We start from the raw sequence: 16,169 nt of genomic DNA, 5'->3' as shown, positions 1-16,169 counted from the left end.
GAACTTCATTTGAAGTTGATATGAAAATGGTTCGTATTCTACAAAATGCTAGGTTATATACGTTATTAATCTTGTATAGTTATAGGTATAAACTATGTAGACTTGTTTGTATAAAAATGTAACTTTTTGATACAACAGATTGACCTTCATTAAAGACAACTTTTTCTGTTTTTCTTGTAAAAAAGGTAATTTAGCACAGGTCCTCCCCCCCCCCCCCCCCCCCCCCCCCCCCCCAGTCCCCTCGTCCCCCCTCTAGAGCTGGTAACTCTGAATCTAGGACACTGGGCCCCCCAGTAGTCTTCAGTTAAAAAGCAATGAGGTTAGAGTCTATTTGGGTCTGTTTAAAATCATGCCATAACAGGAACTGCTCTTTTTATAAAAGAGATCTGGAAAGCTCATTTATTTGCAAAATATAATTGACATGATAAATTTACAGTCATATAAACCTAGGCTTCTAGATTCGTTTATATTGTCTTTAGTGAGCAGTTAAACACAAATAATTCATACTGAAGTTGCTCCTTGACCAGCTGGGTGCTTAGGGCTGCTGGAATCATAGTGCTTGTACTGTGTCTTGCCTTTGGACAAATACATGCTTCCACTTCTGATGAAGAATGTAGTGTCAGTATGGTCTGGTCTGCACTGAACAGATCACGATCAGGATAATTTGTTGGTGGTTTGATTGTTGGGGTTTTTTTCCATTAGTGAGTAACCCTTCCCCGAGAATGGAGGATACCACCATAGCAGATAGCGGTTGGATGAATTAGTGACAGCAATTTACAGGGGTTTAACCATCTGGATGAACTCCTGGAATATTTCTGAAAACTCTGTGGGGAGGAGAAGTTGAGCCTGATATACGTGGGAAAGACTGAGTGGCAGAACAGGGAGATTCCTGAAGAAAGAAAATACAAACTTTTTGAGACAAGTTTGTGTATCCACTATGCTGATATTTTTAAGGGGAGTTTAAAAAGACATGTAGCTTGCACCATATTTATATCATAATTTTTTTTGCTTCGGTGCTTCTGGTATATGCCTGCAGGTGCCAGGAATGCAATAGCTTTCTTGTTTTGAGCAGTCAAAAGTGTTTTCATTTTTAAGTAAATTTTGCACAACATCTAGTTCAAATACTTACACTAATGTAAAAATACTAATGTACAAGAAGATAATTCTTATTTAAAAGAACTCCTTGTAAGAGAAGAAGCTGTGCTGTGTTTGATTGTTAGGTGGTACAATGTTTAGCTGCTTATTTTTCTCAGCTTTTTTAATTCTGTGACATCAAGAAAAGCGCGCATCAAGAAAAACACATTATTCTTGAAACCAGATTACCGAGCAATGACTGTGATGTGAGAACTTCATTCAGGATAGTTGCTGGTGACTAGTTCTATACTGTGTGCATGGAAATATTTAAAGTTCTACAGGGAATGAATTAAGATTTCCTTTTTCCTATACAGTAACAGAAATGCTGGTGAATGTTCTGAGCATTTGCTCTGACGATGAGCTGATGACAGAGGGAGAAGATCAATTTGACGGTAGGGGTTACTTTAAGATCTATAAATCTTCTTAATGGTAATAGCTTGTGAAACAGTAGTTAACTTAGACAAGTGTATTATTACCTGGAATTTGAAGAAAATTGCCTTCAAATTTTTCTTTGGATATAATGACACTTTGGTGGGGGCAGAGAAGGGAATTGTGGTTTTGTGTTTGTGATCAAGAAGCAGCAATGGTATCCTTTGCAAATACTCATATCTGATTTCTATTTAAAACTGAAACTTTTTGTGGAATGTTCTCAGAATTTCTTGGCACTTTAAATTTGAAACACACTAACTGCTAATAATTAGAATAAATTATAAGATCTTAAATCTCTTAATGACTGTTCTTCGATACAGAGTTGATGTAGGTGAAAGTCAGATACAGTATTTCTTACGGCAAAGCCCTGTACATAAAGTATGAAACACAAGTTTAAGTCTCAGTGTTTGAGTTTGAAGATAAAGGTGAACTTGTAGGTGTGCATTGTATAATACATATTTATATAATGAATTATAACAACTTTCTATCTTTTTAACTACAATGCAGTAGATTGTGAAGGGGCAGTGTGTGTAGCATGGTGATTCAGAAGCAATGTTAGCATGAAGACCTAGCATGTTTCACTGTATCATGTTGGGTTTTCACAGCAGTGCTCAATGTAACACCCCAAAGTTTCTCAGATTTGCTTCATTTTATCCAGTAACAGAACTGATTTGGTGGATTGTTGGGTGATAGGGGAGGAGGAAGGGAAGCTTCAGCAGCCTTTGAGGAACACTGAGGGATCATTTATAAAGATATTGGAGACGTGACCCCGTTCTTAATGTTTGATAATGATTGTGTAGGATAGCGTGGTGCTAAGCAGCTGTGTGTTTTAGATTGGAGTGCATTGGTTATGAGCCACTTCAACTTTGCTGTCATTTAGATTGTTGCCAGAAATGTGAAAACTGGGAAGCAGTCTCAAATGTGATCCTGAAACTTATGTTTCTCTTTCAGTTAAACCTTCTAAATTGAGCATAAAGCAATTATACCAATCATTTGCAGGGTAGGATTAGGTGGTATTCCGAGACGTTAGGATTTATATTGTCCGGTGTTAAGTACAGTCATCAGTTGATTGCATATGCCCTGTCTTAAGTACAATAGTCACAGTTTCCTAAAATGAATTATTTTATTCTTCTGTCTCCTTTAACAATTTCTTTGATTGATGCATCTCTTAATGTCATCTAGGTACTGTCTACGCTTTATCTTTCTATGTGAATGGAATCTGTCTTTCTTTTTAACTGTTGACTTTCAAGCTTTCACTTGTTTATTGTCAAATTTTAAAATATACTCAACAATTCCACTTCTTGTTTGATGAATGCATTTTTAAGTGTTGCAATTTTCCATTTTATTTTTTCACATTTCTTCTCCATTCCTTCTTTATTACCGCTGCCAAGTTAAATATCTTTATTTTATTTGTCTCACTCACCTTTTTCTCCATCGTTCACTTCCTTTTTTTCTGGACTCTCCATCTGAAGAGCGACTCATATATGGCAATAAAAAAGGTACAGACCAGACAGAGTAGGAATGTTTTGAAATATGACTTCATAGAACCTGGCAGCATAAGTATTAATGCAGAAAGTACCTTTCTGTTGAGAGACGTATGTAGCATTTTATTATTATTACTACCCATTTTAATGGGATGTTTATAAAGGCTTGTGTATTTTGTTACCAGAAGTCATATTCCAAGACATCTGTCTTTCTGTGCATGAATTTTTCTCCTCCTCTCTTCCATTCCTTTTTTTGTAGAATTTCATTCTTTTACCTATTTCTAAAATTTTATCTTCGGTCCTGCATGTGTAGGGAGCATTCAGTTGTCTGTCTTGCTCTTTAATACTTTTATTCTGAGCTTTTTGTAAGGTTGTGCATGGAGTGTGTTTATATGATGTTCCAAAACCTGGTTTGTATGGTACTTTTAGTTTCCTTCAACTGAGATGTCAAAGAAGTACTTTTTGATTGTATGGACAGTTTTGAAGATGGCTGGATACAAAATATAAAAAGAAGCCTACTAACTTGAATGGTCTGTCCCCTGTTTTCCAGAAATCCCAGGGTAGATAATTCTGTGCGGAAAAATTCTTCTGACCATTACTTATCTAATACTTAACTTGCTCTCTGTATAAATGTGTCACTTCCAGAGATTATCTCTAATACTTGGGAATGCATTAGATTATAGAGGTATTTCCAAAGGTTATGTGAGTTCTTTCAAGTACTACAGTATGAGCATTTCGGAGTTTCTTGTGCAGACATTGGGAATGGGAGAGTTCTTTGTCATATCTCCTCCAGTTGAGGGTGTAATCAGGACATTCTTCTGCAAGTATATGCCACTTTACTGTCTTCTCTGAACTAACCAGGATTCAGTGGCCACGTTAGTGCAGTGCTACAACCCGGAGTAATACATTTGGCCTTTTGGCTTGGCTGTGTTGCTTCTGGAGGGCTGGGGCAATGAAAGATCATATTAAAAAAAAAAACCACCCAAAACCAAATAAAAAACCCCCAAACAAAAAAAATCCAACCAAACAACAAATAATAAAACCCCACAAAACCACCCCAAACCAACCAGTCTTTCTCTTTTTAAGGCACAGGGTCTTTCTAGGGTGAGGTATGGGCACTCGCGCTGCCTGAAATCTTTCCAGCCGTCATGTTACAGCTCTGCATCAGTGCAGCCCACAAATAGGTAGGAGGAAAACTGAGGGACTTGTAGGGAAGGATGGGCAGTCCCTCATTCGGCCCTAGGCTTTCAAAACTCGAGTCTCCCTTCTCGTTCCAGATCCGCAAGCTGTTATTTAATAGCATTCAAAGAGAGAAAGCAAAAACGTCCAGAACTTTAAAAATTAGAAGTTAAAATTTAAAATAAATTCTTCTCAGTAAAAAGCGAATGCTTCAGGCTCCTATTCAGAGTTTTTCCCGAGTCCTCTGTTTTGTTTTGTGTGAGGTTTGTTTTTTATTTTAATTTGGTGTCTGCAATTCATTAAAGTTGCTTGTTTGTCTAAAAAAGCTTTACTCGGTAGTTGCTGGCTTTTTCATCCTGTTTAAATGGATTGGCAGGTGTTTGTCATACACAGAGGTTCTTCCATTGTGTTCATGCAAAGGTTGTCTCCTGCTCCCTTTTTTCTTTGTCACTACTGTACATTTTCCTTCTTGTGTGATTTTGTTGTTGTTTCCCCTTACGTGCCCTATCTTTTGTGCTGTGTTCGCTGTGGTGCAGGCTGGGACGGCTGTCCACTCCTGTGCAGCAGGCGGCCTGGCGGTCCTGCAGCTGGGCTCTGGGGAGTTTCACCCTTGGGCTGGAGCCTGCGTGCTCTCGTGGGGCAGCTGAGAGCGAGGGAGCAGGGGTGCAGGAAAGCTTCTTCCACAGCTGCTTCTTGGAATGCAAGGAAACAAATCGGTGGATATACAGCTTTCCTGTGCCCACTTCTGTGATCCTCTCTCCTACGTTCTTACAAATTAGTTTGGCAACTTTTTATTGAGCGCCTTTCTCCCAGGGCTGAAGAACAGTAATACATGGAAGATCTGGAATACCTAACAGAGCTGTCTGAGTTCATTCGCTTTTTAGTCCCCTGTGGCTGAATTCAAAGTATGACTCAAGTTACTCTTACCTTGGTGTGATTAATACTCTCCTTCTCCAACGGCAGGAGGAGAAGTAAGGATTTTAGTCTGGATATCTCCTCACCTGCCTTTACTGTTTTAGTGGAATTGAGGAGTTGGCAGAAGGGAAGGAGGATGAGGGGAAGGATGGCTTTCATACATTGAAACAAGCCAGCAGCACCTAGTGCTGGAGAAAGGAGCTTCTGTTTTTATCACGTCAGGGCAAGCAAAGGTGGAGCTCCTGCCCCATTGCAAGCTCCTTTCTGAGTTTTGTCTTCACTTCTGTCTGGCACATGGTACCTCCCTGCTCTGTGGAATACGCAGTATTTACTCCAGATCTTTGGTAGTTGTAATTTCTGCAAATGATGCAAACCTAAAATGCTATGAAACATAGACTTAGGTGGTAAGGGAGGTGACACTGCAATTCTTTGACATTTTATTTTGTGGGGGTTTTTTTTGTGGGGATGAGTTTTGGGGAGTTGACATAAACCCAAGCAAACTACTGTTTTCTCTTGGACAGCTGTGTAAGAAATAGCAACATTTTTTTAAATTATTTTTTTTCTGGCTTTTTTTCCTGGCTCTTTGGCTTCTGTATTGGGCTGCATGCCCACATCTTGATACAGACAGACGTCAGTGAAGAGTTTCAAGCGTAAAATTTAGGCAAATGAGTTACGGTAGTTACTACACTGTAGCGGCGGTAATTTAGAATCTTGCTAACTTTAGGAGATCACTGTGAACATCCTGAACTTTTTTGTGTGTGATTTGTGGGCACAGAGGTGACGGTGGTTTTGATGGCATTCTGAAGCCATAATTTTATGACTTTGTGCCCTTAAGTGTTTGGGTACTGGCCTCCTGTGAAGAGTACTGGACTTAAACAGTTGTGTTGAATTCGATGCGCTTTAAAATGGTGACCCTGTAAATACTCATGAGCTTGAGACTCTCTCTTATTCCATTGAAAGTAGGTACAGCTGCCGCACGGAAGGAAATAATCAGAAACAAAATTCGTGCAATTGGAAAGATGGCAAGAGTCTTCTCTGTTCTCAGGTACTTGCATGATGTCTGAATTCCTAAACCCCCTCTTACATACGTTAGGAAGACATCTCTGTTCCAGGATAACGGATGCCAAACGTTTTCTTTGTGCATCATTTGATGCAAAGATCATTGTGCACCAGAATCTTGTTTGGCGTATTGATGCACTCCATTAATGTTGGTAATTTCAGTTCATTTCAGCTTTTATAAGAAATATAAGAAATAATAATTTATAAGAAAATGCTCCTTCTTACCTATATAGACGTAGAGGGATTGCATTTAGCCAACTGTGTAGCTTTCCACAGACCGTAATTGTTCAAATAGTGATAATTTTTTTTAAAGTTGGTGTTTCCTGAAGCATAGATGCTTTGAACAAAGTTGTGGATTGTTTTACAGCACTGAGATACGATCAGTACCTCATGAGGCAGGCGTTCAAAGCTAATGAGCCTGCATGTGAATAATTGCTCAGGATCTGGTTCAGAAGTAATCAGTGTTTAACTCCTAGGCAGAGGAAAGCCTGGTATGGAATAGAAATATTTTCCCCTTTCTTGCTGTTTGAATTTGAATTTACGTTTAGTCTTGACATGCATAAAGCACAGCAAAACCAGGGTCTCCCTCTCCCCATCCCTTATTTGACTTCAATACAAGTTCTCATGAGTGGATATTTAAGGTTTTGTTGCTGTTTTTTCTCGCACCAGGGAGGAGAGCGAAAGTGTGCTGACACTCAAGGGTTTGACTCCCACTGGCATGTTACCTAGTGGAGTGTTGGCCGGAGGACGACAGACCCTGCAAAGTGGTAATGATGTTATGCAACTTGCTGTGCCTCAGATGGACTGGGGCACATCTCACTCTTTTGCTAACACTACACATAATGCATGCAGGGAATTTCTTATGCTTTTCAGTTCTTGTCTTAGCGGCTGATACAAGCATAGTGTTATGTGTTAATCAGGCAATGTGAAATGGATACTTAACCAGGGTATAAAACTAAAAGCAAATGAGTTCAGCGGTGTCAGGCCATATTTTTTCAGGCTTTGAGCTTCCTTAGTTTACAATTTTTCAGGTGGCACAGATGCCTGAAGTGGAGTGACCTTATTATAGATCTGGTATTGAGGCATTTGATCTTTACAGATACAAAAATGAAAGTGTAATTTTGCATCATGACTTGTCTGCTTTCCATTAAAATGGTTTTATTGTAGATGTGTTAGTATTTTCATTGACGATGTCAAAGACTTGTTGATATTAATATAAACAAACAGCTACAGGCTGCAGAGTTCCATATGACACTCCATTGATAGACTGAAATGTGCTATGTTTTGTACCCTGGTAGTTAATGCCAAAGTTTGTTCTCTATGTTGTTTGTCAAATGTTCTATGTATAATTGACCTCCCTGAATTGTCCTTGTAACATGCTGTTTCCTTCCTCTGCAGATGTAGCTGCTTTCTTAGATCTGTCTGTCTCTCTCTAGGTATAGATGTATGTCTGTATAAGTGTTAAAATTAAACCACTATCCCAGACACTTGTCTGTCTCTTGATGTAGAAGCAATGTTGTAGCACCTTGTTTTTGAGGTTTGCTGCATTTGCTGCTGCACATTGTCTGTGCATTTTGAACAATAATGTACTTGAAAAATATTCAGTAATTGTTATAAAATCAGTTGAGAATAAAGGGATTGAACTTAAAGCTTGTAAATAAATCAAAATAAAAGGGTGTTATTAAGTGTGCATATATTTTTTTTTGCATGAAAATAAAAAGAACTCTATACAAAATACACCTGTAATCTGGTTCATTGAATATTTTGTAAAAGGTTTTCCTTCTTTTTTTAGTTTGTTGAATCATTAGATCTTATTTTTCACAAGGCCCATTAATGATTAACTAGGCTTAGGGAGAATGCTGTGAGGTTGTATCAAATGCATTAAAAGAATGAAGTCCAGGTTTCAGTTCACAGTGGTGGATAACTTAAATATGCCAGTCTGAAACTGGACTTCGTATTGGCAGCACTCTTAATGTAAATTGTTCGAAGACTTTTTATTGGCCATCTTCAGGCTTTACTAGAAAGTACAATACTGTTGTATGGGACAACTGAATTTTATAACTATTGAAAGATTGTGATACATGAATGACACGTTTTACACAATCTATTTTCCAAGAGTAGCTGCTTTTCTCATTTTTGTGATTTAGGCTGTTTATTTGAATTTTTTAAATTTTCTGTAGTTTTTTTTTTAAAGCCTTTCACTACATTTTCTATTAAGTTATCAAAGCTGTTTTTTAATAGCTTTGAAACATGAATGTCACATTTTAAGTCATTTTTCAGTGGGCATATAATGTCTACAAGTAAGTTTATATGTCCAGTGTATGTATGTGGTTGTTCTGTGAATGTCTATAACAAGAAATAGTGTATGTTTCCTTATCCATCCAGCTATTCCAAAAGTATATGTTCTAGTTTTAATTTTCATCGTGTAATAAGATACTTTATTATGCTTTAAAAAAATGAGTCTGCATTCCTCTCACTCATTTAACAGATTTTTATCCATGTTGCATTAAAAATATCAGAGAGGATCAAACTGACTAGAAAATTTTGTTAACATAAAATATGTGTCTTTCTACCATTACTGAAAATGTGGGACATTTGGAAACTATGCAAAATGCGTTTTGGAATTTTGTGGGTGTGTTTTTTGTTTTTTCTTGGCTAGAACTTTTGATGGCAATATTCCTTGATGCACTACATTAATGTACCTCATTTGTTTTAGTCATGTTGGTGGTTCAAATTAACTCATGCCAACAGTTACTTCTCCTTAAATTGCAGTAGCTCCTTTTTACTGATAAGAGTTTTATCGGTTCAGTCTTAAAAAAGTAGTGTTCAAATTACAATGCTCAATTGCAAAGCTAGAAGTAAACCAAAAAGAAAATAAAACTTCAGTTATTGATGTTTTTCTAAACCATCATAATATCAGTGAATTCATATTCTTGGCAAAAATATGGTCACTGATGGTATAGCAGGATTTCTCACTACAAATATCTAACTACTTTTTGAATTATATCGCATTGTGTTGGTCAGTATACTATCAATAACTTAAACTAGCCTAGATTTCAGAAAATAAATTACCATAATATAAATTGCAGTATGATTGTCGTCTTCTATTCTTTTGTTTGCCTGAAAAGTCACAAAATGTCCAGTATGTGCTGGGCTTCCCAGGTGTCAGTCTCAGGAGCACTTGTTGTCCAGCGGCGTGTTGAGAAAAGGTCTAGTTGTTCTGGTTGCTATTCAGTCTGTAAGGAGCTTTGAAAGCTGTAAGAAATTGGAGTGTGGATCTACATTTCTCTAGAAAGCCAGACTGAAATTTTTTTGTCGAGGCAAATGTATATATGGGGAGAGAGAGCGATGGAGAGAGAGTCACTGTTAAGGCAATGCATGTGCAGTTTTTGCATCGACGCCTGTTATAACCCTCAACGTCAGTAACACGTTCTGTACTGGCCCTTAGAAGGTGCCCCTGCGCTTGCAGGGTTTGTTCCACCCCAGGTGCAGATCTGCCGTCAGAGCTGGCCCTGCACCTCTTGGCGCGGCCGGAAGGCAGAGCGGGGCACCGCGCCGGTCAGGCTCCCGTGGGCAACGCGTCAGCAGCCCGACTGCCGGCCAGCAGCCTGGGGGCGACACACAAACCAACTGTAGTGAAAGGGTTAAACAAAGGCAAGCCAGTTAAAAAAGATAATTTTGGAAAAGAGTGCTAAACAACAGCCTATGGAGGAAGTCAATATATGATTAATTTTTTTCCAGAAATACATGGGTGTATTTTTGGAAAAAAGAATCATAGCATATTTTTAGATAGCTTTAATGTGCTAGGATAAAAACAGACTGGGAAATCATGGCTTTTGCATATTTCTAAATTTTTTTAATGTAGATTTATGATTTTTGTTATTTATGTTGCTTGCATTATAGTAGCTGAAATACTGAATACCATATTAAGTACTGTTCTTTAAGTAGAATTTCCTAGTGACTTACTCTCTGACCTGAGTATTCTGTGAACCGCATCCAACAAAATTATTTTCCAAATGGTTCAACATCTTTAACAAACAAAACAAAACAAAAATCCCCAAACCAAAACACCTGAAGCCTTATTCAGCAAAATACTAAACACAAGCCTGAATTAAAAATTGTAAGTACTTCCATGGAAACCACTTGAACTAGCCAAATACTTCCTACCTTTCATTACTGCCCTTGCTGTAAGTTAGAGGAGGGCAGTAAGGTCGGGTTTTGGTGTGATGTTGAAAGTTGGCGGTGATTTTATGTCGCCCCAGGCCCCCGGGTAAAGCCGGGGGAGAGCTGGTGCTGCGGATGGAAATGCCGTTGAATCCTGTTGCTTAAAATCTGCTCCCAGTAGAGAATTCTCTGAGCAGACTGCAGGACTCCTGTTGGGTTCTGCGATGCCATAGCCATTTGAGGTGTGCCAGGGGTCGCAAAGAACAGAGTTTTCATTTAGATGTACCTGCAAAAGAGAATCCAACAAAATTGTTTTCCAAATTGAGTCTTTACAGTGTGGGGTTTTTTTAAGTGCTTGTATTTTCCAGTCAGTTTGTTCTTTTATGTCAAGTTGAAAATTACCTTCTTCTTAACTGTGATGTATATTCCAAGATCTTTTTGGAATAATACTACTACAAGTAGAATGAACTAGGAGTAAATTTTGAAATTTGTATTTATGACCAAGCTACATAATTTGCAGAGATAAATCAGTATTCGTGATCTTTTCAGGAAAAGATTGAAAACAAAGACATCACAGGTAACAGGGAATGGTGGAAAGAGGTGGTTTTTTTTACATAGTTTTGTATTTGTATGGCAAATTGATTATCATATGACAGTATGTATTTGGTGACTTTCTAAAATAATTCTTAAACTAGTTTAAATTTTACAATTTGAGAAATTTTCTTTCCCTTAATTTAAATATAAATAATATCCTTCCCAGTGCCTTTTAGATTTACTTCTGGTATCACCCTGTCTCTATAGATTTAAGTGCAGGAAATAATTTTTTTTCCTTGTGGAATGTGCAGTGTGTAAAAGTTAAAATGCTGCATTGCCCTGAAGTATTCCACATTATTTTAGTAGCACTTAATGCAGGTGTCCCATTTTATTTATTGTTTTAGGGTATCTCAGTGGAAATAGGTTTTTTGCAACAGTGAAGTTAAGGCAGAGTGCCCGCAATTGATGCATGACAACACAGAGTAGGTGCAGTTTAGGCAATTGAAATGTTGTGTCTGGTTTTTGTTGGATAGGAAATGATAAGTAATAAACTTAATTCGCTTTAAAGAATTCTGTTCTGACCTAATGCTGTATTTTCTTATATAGCTATTTTCCCCAGCATTTGCTTGAATACTGTTACGATTTTAGTAGTTAACAGTATCTATCAAGCACTACACAAATAGGTTTACCACTATGAATGCTATTTTTTGTAAGTATTTCTGAAATTATGGTATTAGAGGCATGACACATAGTAGGGGAGGTAAAAAGTTGTTACCGTTACTGAAACTAAGCTGCTGTTTAGGTCATAGTTACAAAGTGGTTTGTTTAGCAAGTCTGCCCTAACAGAAAGTTGTTTTGATTTTACTGCTCTAATAAGCTTATGTTAAAGCTTTGACTTGTAGAGCTAAAACGATTGAGAAGGATCTTCCACCTCAGAAATTACAGCAGAAGCCGTTGTTACTCAGTTTGAAAAACAACTAGTAAGCTAGACTTTTTCATAGTCACAGTAATTCACCCACCAAGACTGTGCTAAATCCGGACCTCTTCCTGCTGCAGACTTTGTGGTTGATTCAACTAAACAGTTTATGACACTTCGTAAATATGACTTGCTGGATTTGGCTTTCATGGTTTAAATTTCACGGTTCAGTTCTCAGAGGTGCCCGTTTTAGCTTAAAGTATGGTGAGAAATTGAAGTGCTAATTAAACTTCAGGGAGATAAACATGAAGAGAAAAATAATTTCTTGTTATTAGAACACTGCTAGTGTTATTTTTATAGCGTCCTTCCTGGTAATTTAGTGAAGCTCACTAATGCATTTTATATATCTTCAGATATAGTCTCAGATAGTATTTTTTTTTTTAAAACCATACCACAACTTTAACATCAGTTGAAATTTTCTGTTGCTGTCTTAAAAAAAAAAAAGCAAAAACCAAAACAACCCCAAAAAACTTCAAGAAATGTACGGTTAATAACATCAGTTAAGTAGTGTTGCTTTGATATACTTCTAGTTGATAAACTGTATTAGGTAAAATTTAGGAGAAGTTTCACTTAAACTGGAAAACATCCCCTCAAACCCTTAATGATCATTTTAACCGATTGTAATCTAATCTGGCGTAGCATACGATATTAAATTGATCATTGCCTTTTCTGCTATGCGATATTACACTCTTCATCTTTCTCATTCATTTTGCATGCATCTGCTCACTTCTGTACAGCCACTGTAGAGGCAATTGAGGCTGAAAAAGGTATGATCAGAGTCTCTGCCGCCGGCAGAGATCTGTGGTGTCTGGGAGGGAATTCAAAAGTGCTCTGTGTGGGTGTGTTTGACTTTCAACTTGCACAAGCAGAGATGAATCAACTGCCTTGATTCATCCCTTTTACATGTAACATTCATTTCTGGCTTTAGGATGATGATCTTTAATATTTTAGGGAAATTCTTGGGGGGTTTTTTGGTCTTTTTTTGTTTGTTTGGTTTTTTTTTCCAAAATATGCAGTAGGTTTTTGCATAATAGCATGTTGTGATACGTGGTGTTGTCTTGAAGTCCTTAAAAATGGTAGTGTTTAGTGGTTTTTTTTCTGCAACTGCAACGTTTTGTTTGATTGCGGGGGGGTTATATGTGGAAGGAGGGTTGTTTATGCATGCCTTTTCTCATACAGTCTATTTTAATGGCCTTGAACGTCTTTTTCTAGAACTTTTCATAATACATCTGGTGCAAGACATATAATGTAAACGTAATGGGGTTTTTTTTGTAGATTTTTTGAATGTAATTAGGTGACCAAATTTATTTCCAGTATATATACGCCAGCCTGCCAGTATGAGGCATATTAAATTCCATGGATTATCAGTGCTTCTGTGGTAAATAAGTTGGATATACATCCTTTCTTAGTGGTATTGAGAAAATGCCATCAAGTTATTTGGTGCTCAGAGCATTCCACTTCAGGTTGTTGCCTTTTCAGAGAGACTTTGATTTCCTCTTGCTCAATATTCAATGGAGTGAGTGACAAACAGCATAGCAGTTGAGAGCCGCCTTTGGGGCTTTTCAGATTTGGTTGCAAAGCACCATTTAATGACTGTATTCTTTGTTTTTTTAATTAAGGAAGTCAGATCTCCAAAAATATAAACAAGTGCCATATTCTGTGCTCACACACACGTGCAAGAGGTCCCGTTGTTGTGAGTGGAAAGCTGTACTTAAGTCTCCAAAGAATTATTTCATCCCAAAGACTTCAGTCTTATTATGTGGTCAACCATTTTCAGGTGTAAATTCAACTACAGCCCTCATTCATTGAAATAATCAGTAGCAAAACACTACCTGTTTTCTATACTTACTTTAAATACATCTGTATTTAAATGACGCCATTGGTTAACCATGGTGCTAACTCGGTGATTGTGGTTGTGTCCCATTTCCATCATCCACATGATTAGCACAGAACGTGAACCACATCCCGCAGTTTTGCCTGCATGAAAACTGCAGGATCAGGCCATCGATGCGTATGCAGGGTGTAAACCTACTACGACTTTTGTAGCTCTTTGCTGCTTTGCCTCCGCCGCACTTGCCGTGCTGCTTAGATCTTACTGACATTCCGCCGAGGAGAAGGGGGATGTTAAGATAAGCCTGACGCACCGGGCAGCAGAAGCCCTCGGGGTTGATAGCTGGCCACACAGAAGCAATCAAGTGGGCTTAACCCCCTTGATTCCGACCTGCAGAATATTTGCCATATGTTGCTCTTTCCGATACAGGCTGAAATCCTGATTGCCGTTGAACAGGAGAGCAGGTTAGGGGAGCTTTGACTAATACAGATGCAGAGCCCTAAGTATCTTTGGCTGGTTTCTTACCTGTTTTTAAACATCGTTTGTTAGCAAAAAGTGTATGCTTTCGACTTCTTTTTCCATTACTGACATATCAAATTTGCATTTTGTTAAGCAATACGAGGATTCTCTCCGCAACATAAAATCTGCAGTTTTGAAGAAGCAAAAGGTTTGGATAGGATCAATGAGAGAATGCCACCAAGGAAAGATGCTCTCCAGCAAGATGGTATTAGTGCTATAAACACAGCAAATGCCAATGGAAACAATGGGACTGGCAACAACAACGCGCAGTGACCGCGTCAGCTTCTCGTTTACTCACTCGTGTCTTGCCTGAGAATTCCTAGACTCCTGCTTTTTGATGTGACAACAGATGAAATAACCAGGGGGATCGCTCGGAATGACTACTTGATCCGAGATGGGAAACCATCCGACTCGATCCCACCCCAGAAAGACCGTTGCGCTTTTGAGACAACAGCCCCTCTCTTTGCAGGGCGGCCGCCCCCACCGCCGCCGCCGGAGCTTCACCGGAGACCAGGGAAAGGACCCGGGCTGTTACCGCTAAAGCCGCCTCGGCCAGCATCTTACGCTTACCGTTGTCAACACTTTTAAGTTTACAGATGGGATTTTTCTTTTGGTAGACGTAGCTTGTTTGTCTATTTGTTTTTTTTTTTAAATCAGACTTTCAGATACAACCCTAAGAGCTAACTATTTATTAATGGACATCGGTTTCATGAAATGTCTTTAAAATGATAGGTTAGAATGGTCTTAATATATCTGAGGCTGCAAAAACTGTATTTTAAATAGGTGGAAAAAATGCCAAAAAAAAAAAAGTCAGTTGGTCATTCTGTAAAATGCTGACCTCAGGTTTACTCCTTAGATGTTGCTAATTCTGTATCCTATTCACTGTATTTTTTAGTTACAGCTTATCAGAAGATTTCTATGTAGGAATGTTTATTACTTGAACACAGATTTAAAAAAAAAATATTTAATTTAGAAACTTTTTTGCCCAGCTTTTTCAAGACTCTTCCCCACCTTGAATTTTAAAAAAAATAAATATATATATACTAATTTTAAAAGTAAGAAAAATATGGAAGTGTTAATTTTAAGGTACTTTTAATTGAACTTTGTACATTGTTTAAGTAAATTTTGATTCATATCAAGTCTGTAAAGCTTGGCATTGTATTTTGTGTATGCATGTTTTCATTTTGCAAATATTTAATATATAGACCTATGATGTACATCTATAGGTTACCTAGATGTTATGGGTACTTTTAGTTTATTGTGAGTATTACGGTTGCATAAATAGCTAATAATCACTGGGCTGACTAGCTGCAAGCTTTTTATTATTTTTAAATCTGTAAAGGAAACTGAAGCTATATCGGACATACGTTTTGTTTAGGCAAAGCAGCGCGTAAGCAATCGCTCTGTTCAACTGCTAAGGCGTTAGTGAAAGTGTAAACTTGAGACTGCATGTATTTTGGTATCTACAGGACTGCTTGGTTAAAATAAAAATTGAAGCCCTGTGCTAATTTGTTCACAAATAATGGACTGTACTGATCACCGCTGTACTTTGTTATATATTTTGACATTTGCTACGTGTCCTTCTCATCCCCTGGAACACAACTTGAAACTTATGTCACTAGAGTTCATCTCCTCCCCCTCCCCCCCCTTTTTTTTTCTTTGTTTGTTTGCCATAAAGTACAATCTGTACATACCCCTAAGTTGGAAATTTTATGCATGTTCTGAACTATTCAAGTATTTTATAAACAGTAGCACACAATAAATTTTGTGCATGGGCTGCGGCTCCTATCATTGTGTATTGGTTTTATTTGGCATACGTAGGTCTAATCTGACCTTGAAAATTGTTTAGAAATAGTCTTGGAATTAAAGCTATTGCAAAAATAGCCTGGAAGGTCAGATCTAGCTTGCAGCAAACTAGTTGGATGTGAATGTGATTTAATTTATA

At 37.8% G+C, this 16,169-nt stretch overlaps 1 protein-coding gene across 10 annotated transcripts in view; it reads left to right on the top strand.

The window, feature by feature from the left end:
* PPP3CB (protein phosphatase 3 catalytic subunit beta) overlaps positions 1–16,169 on the top strand; it is a 48,006-nt gene that overhangs the window by 27,067 nt on the left and 4,770 nt on the right. For 2 of the 10 annotated variants that reach the window (XM_040607532.1, XM_040607542.1), the window contains exons 10-15: positions 1,449–1,526; positions 3,036–3,062; positions 6,102–6,186; positions 6,870–6,967; positions 12,612–12,641; positions 14,319–16,012. In XM_040607532.1, coding sequence (XP_040463466.1) covers positions 1,449–1,526; positions 3,036–3,062; positions 6,102–6,186; positions 6,870–6,967; positions 12,612–12,641; positions 14,319–14,497 — 497 coding nt within the window. In that variant the 3' untranslated portion in view covers positions 14,498–16,012. Of the gene's footprint in view, positions 1–1,448; positions 1,527–3,035; positions 3,063–6,101; positions 6,187–6,869; positions 7,882–12,611; positions 12,642–14,318; positions 16,013–16,169 lie in introns of those variants that run through there. The other 8 variants (XM_040607537.1, XM_040607536.1, XM_040607533.1 and 5 more) reach the window with 8 other exon arrangements.

Source organism: Falco naumanni, chromosome 9 (genome assembly GCF_017639655.2).
Source record: "Falco naumanni isolate bFalNau1 chromosome 9, bFalNau1.pat, whole genome shotgun sequence".
NCBI classification, from domain to species: Eukaryota; Metazoa; Chordata; class Aves; order Falconiformes; family Falconidae; genus Falco; species Falco naumanni.
The sequence above is the reverse complement of the archived record's forward strand: the minus strand, read 5'-3'. Positions and strand labels throughout refer to the sequence as shown.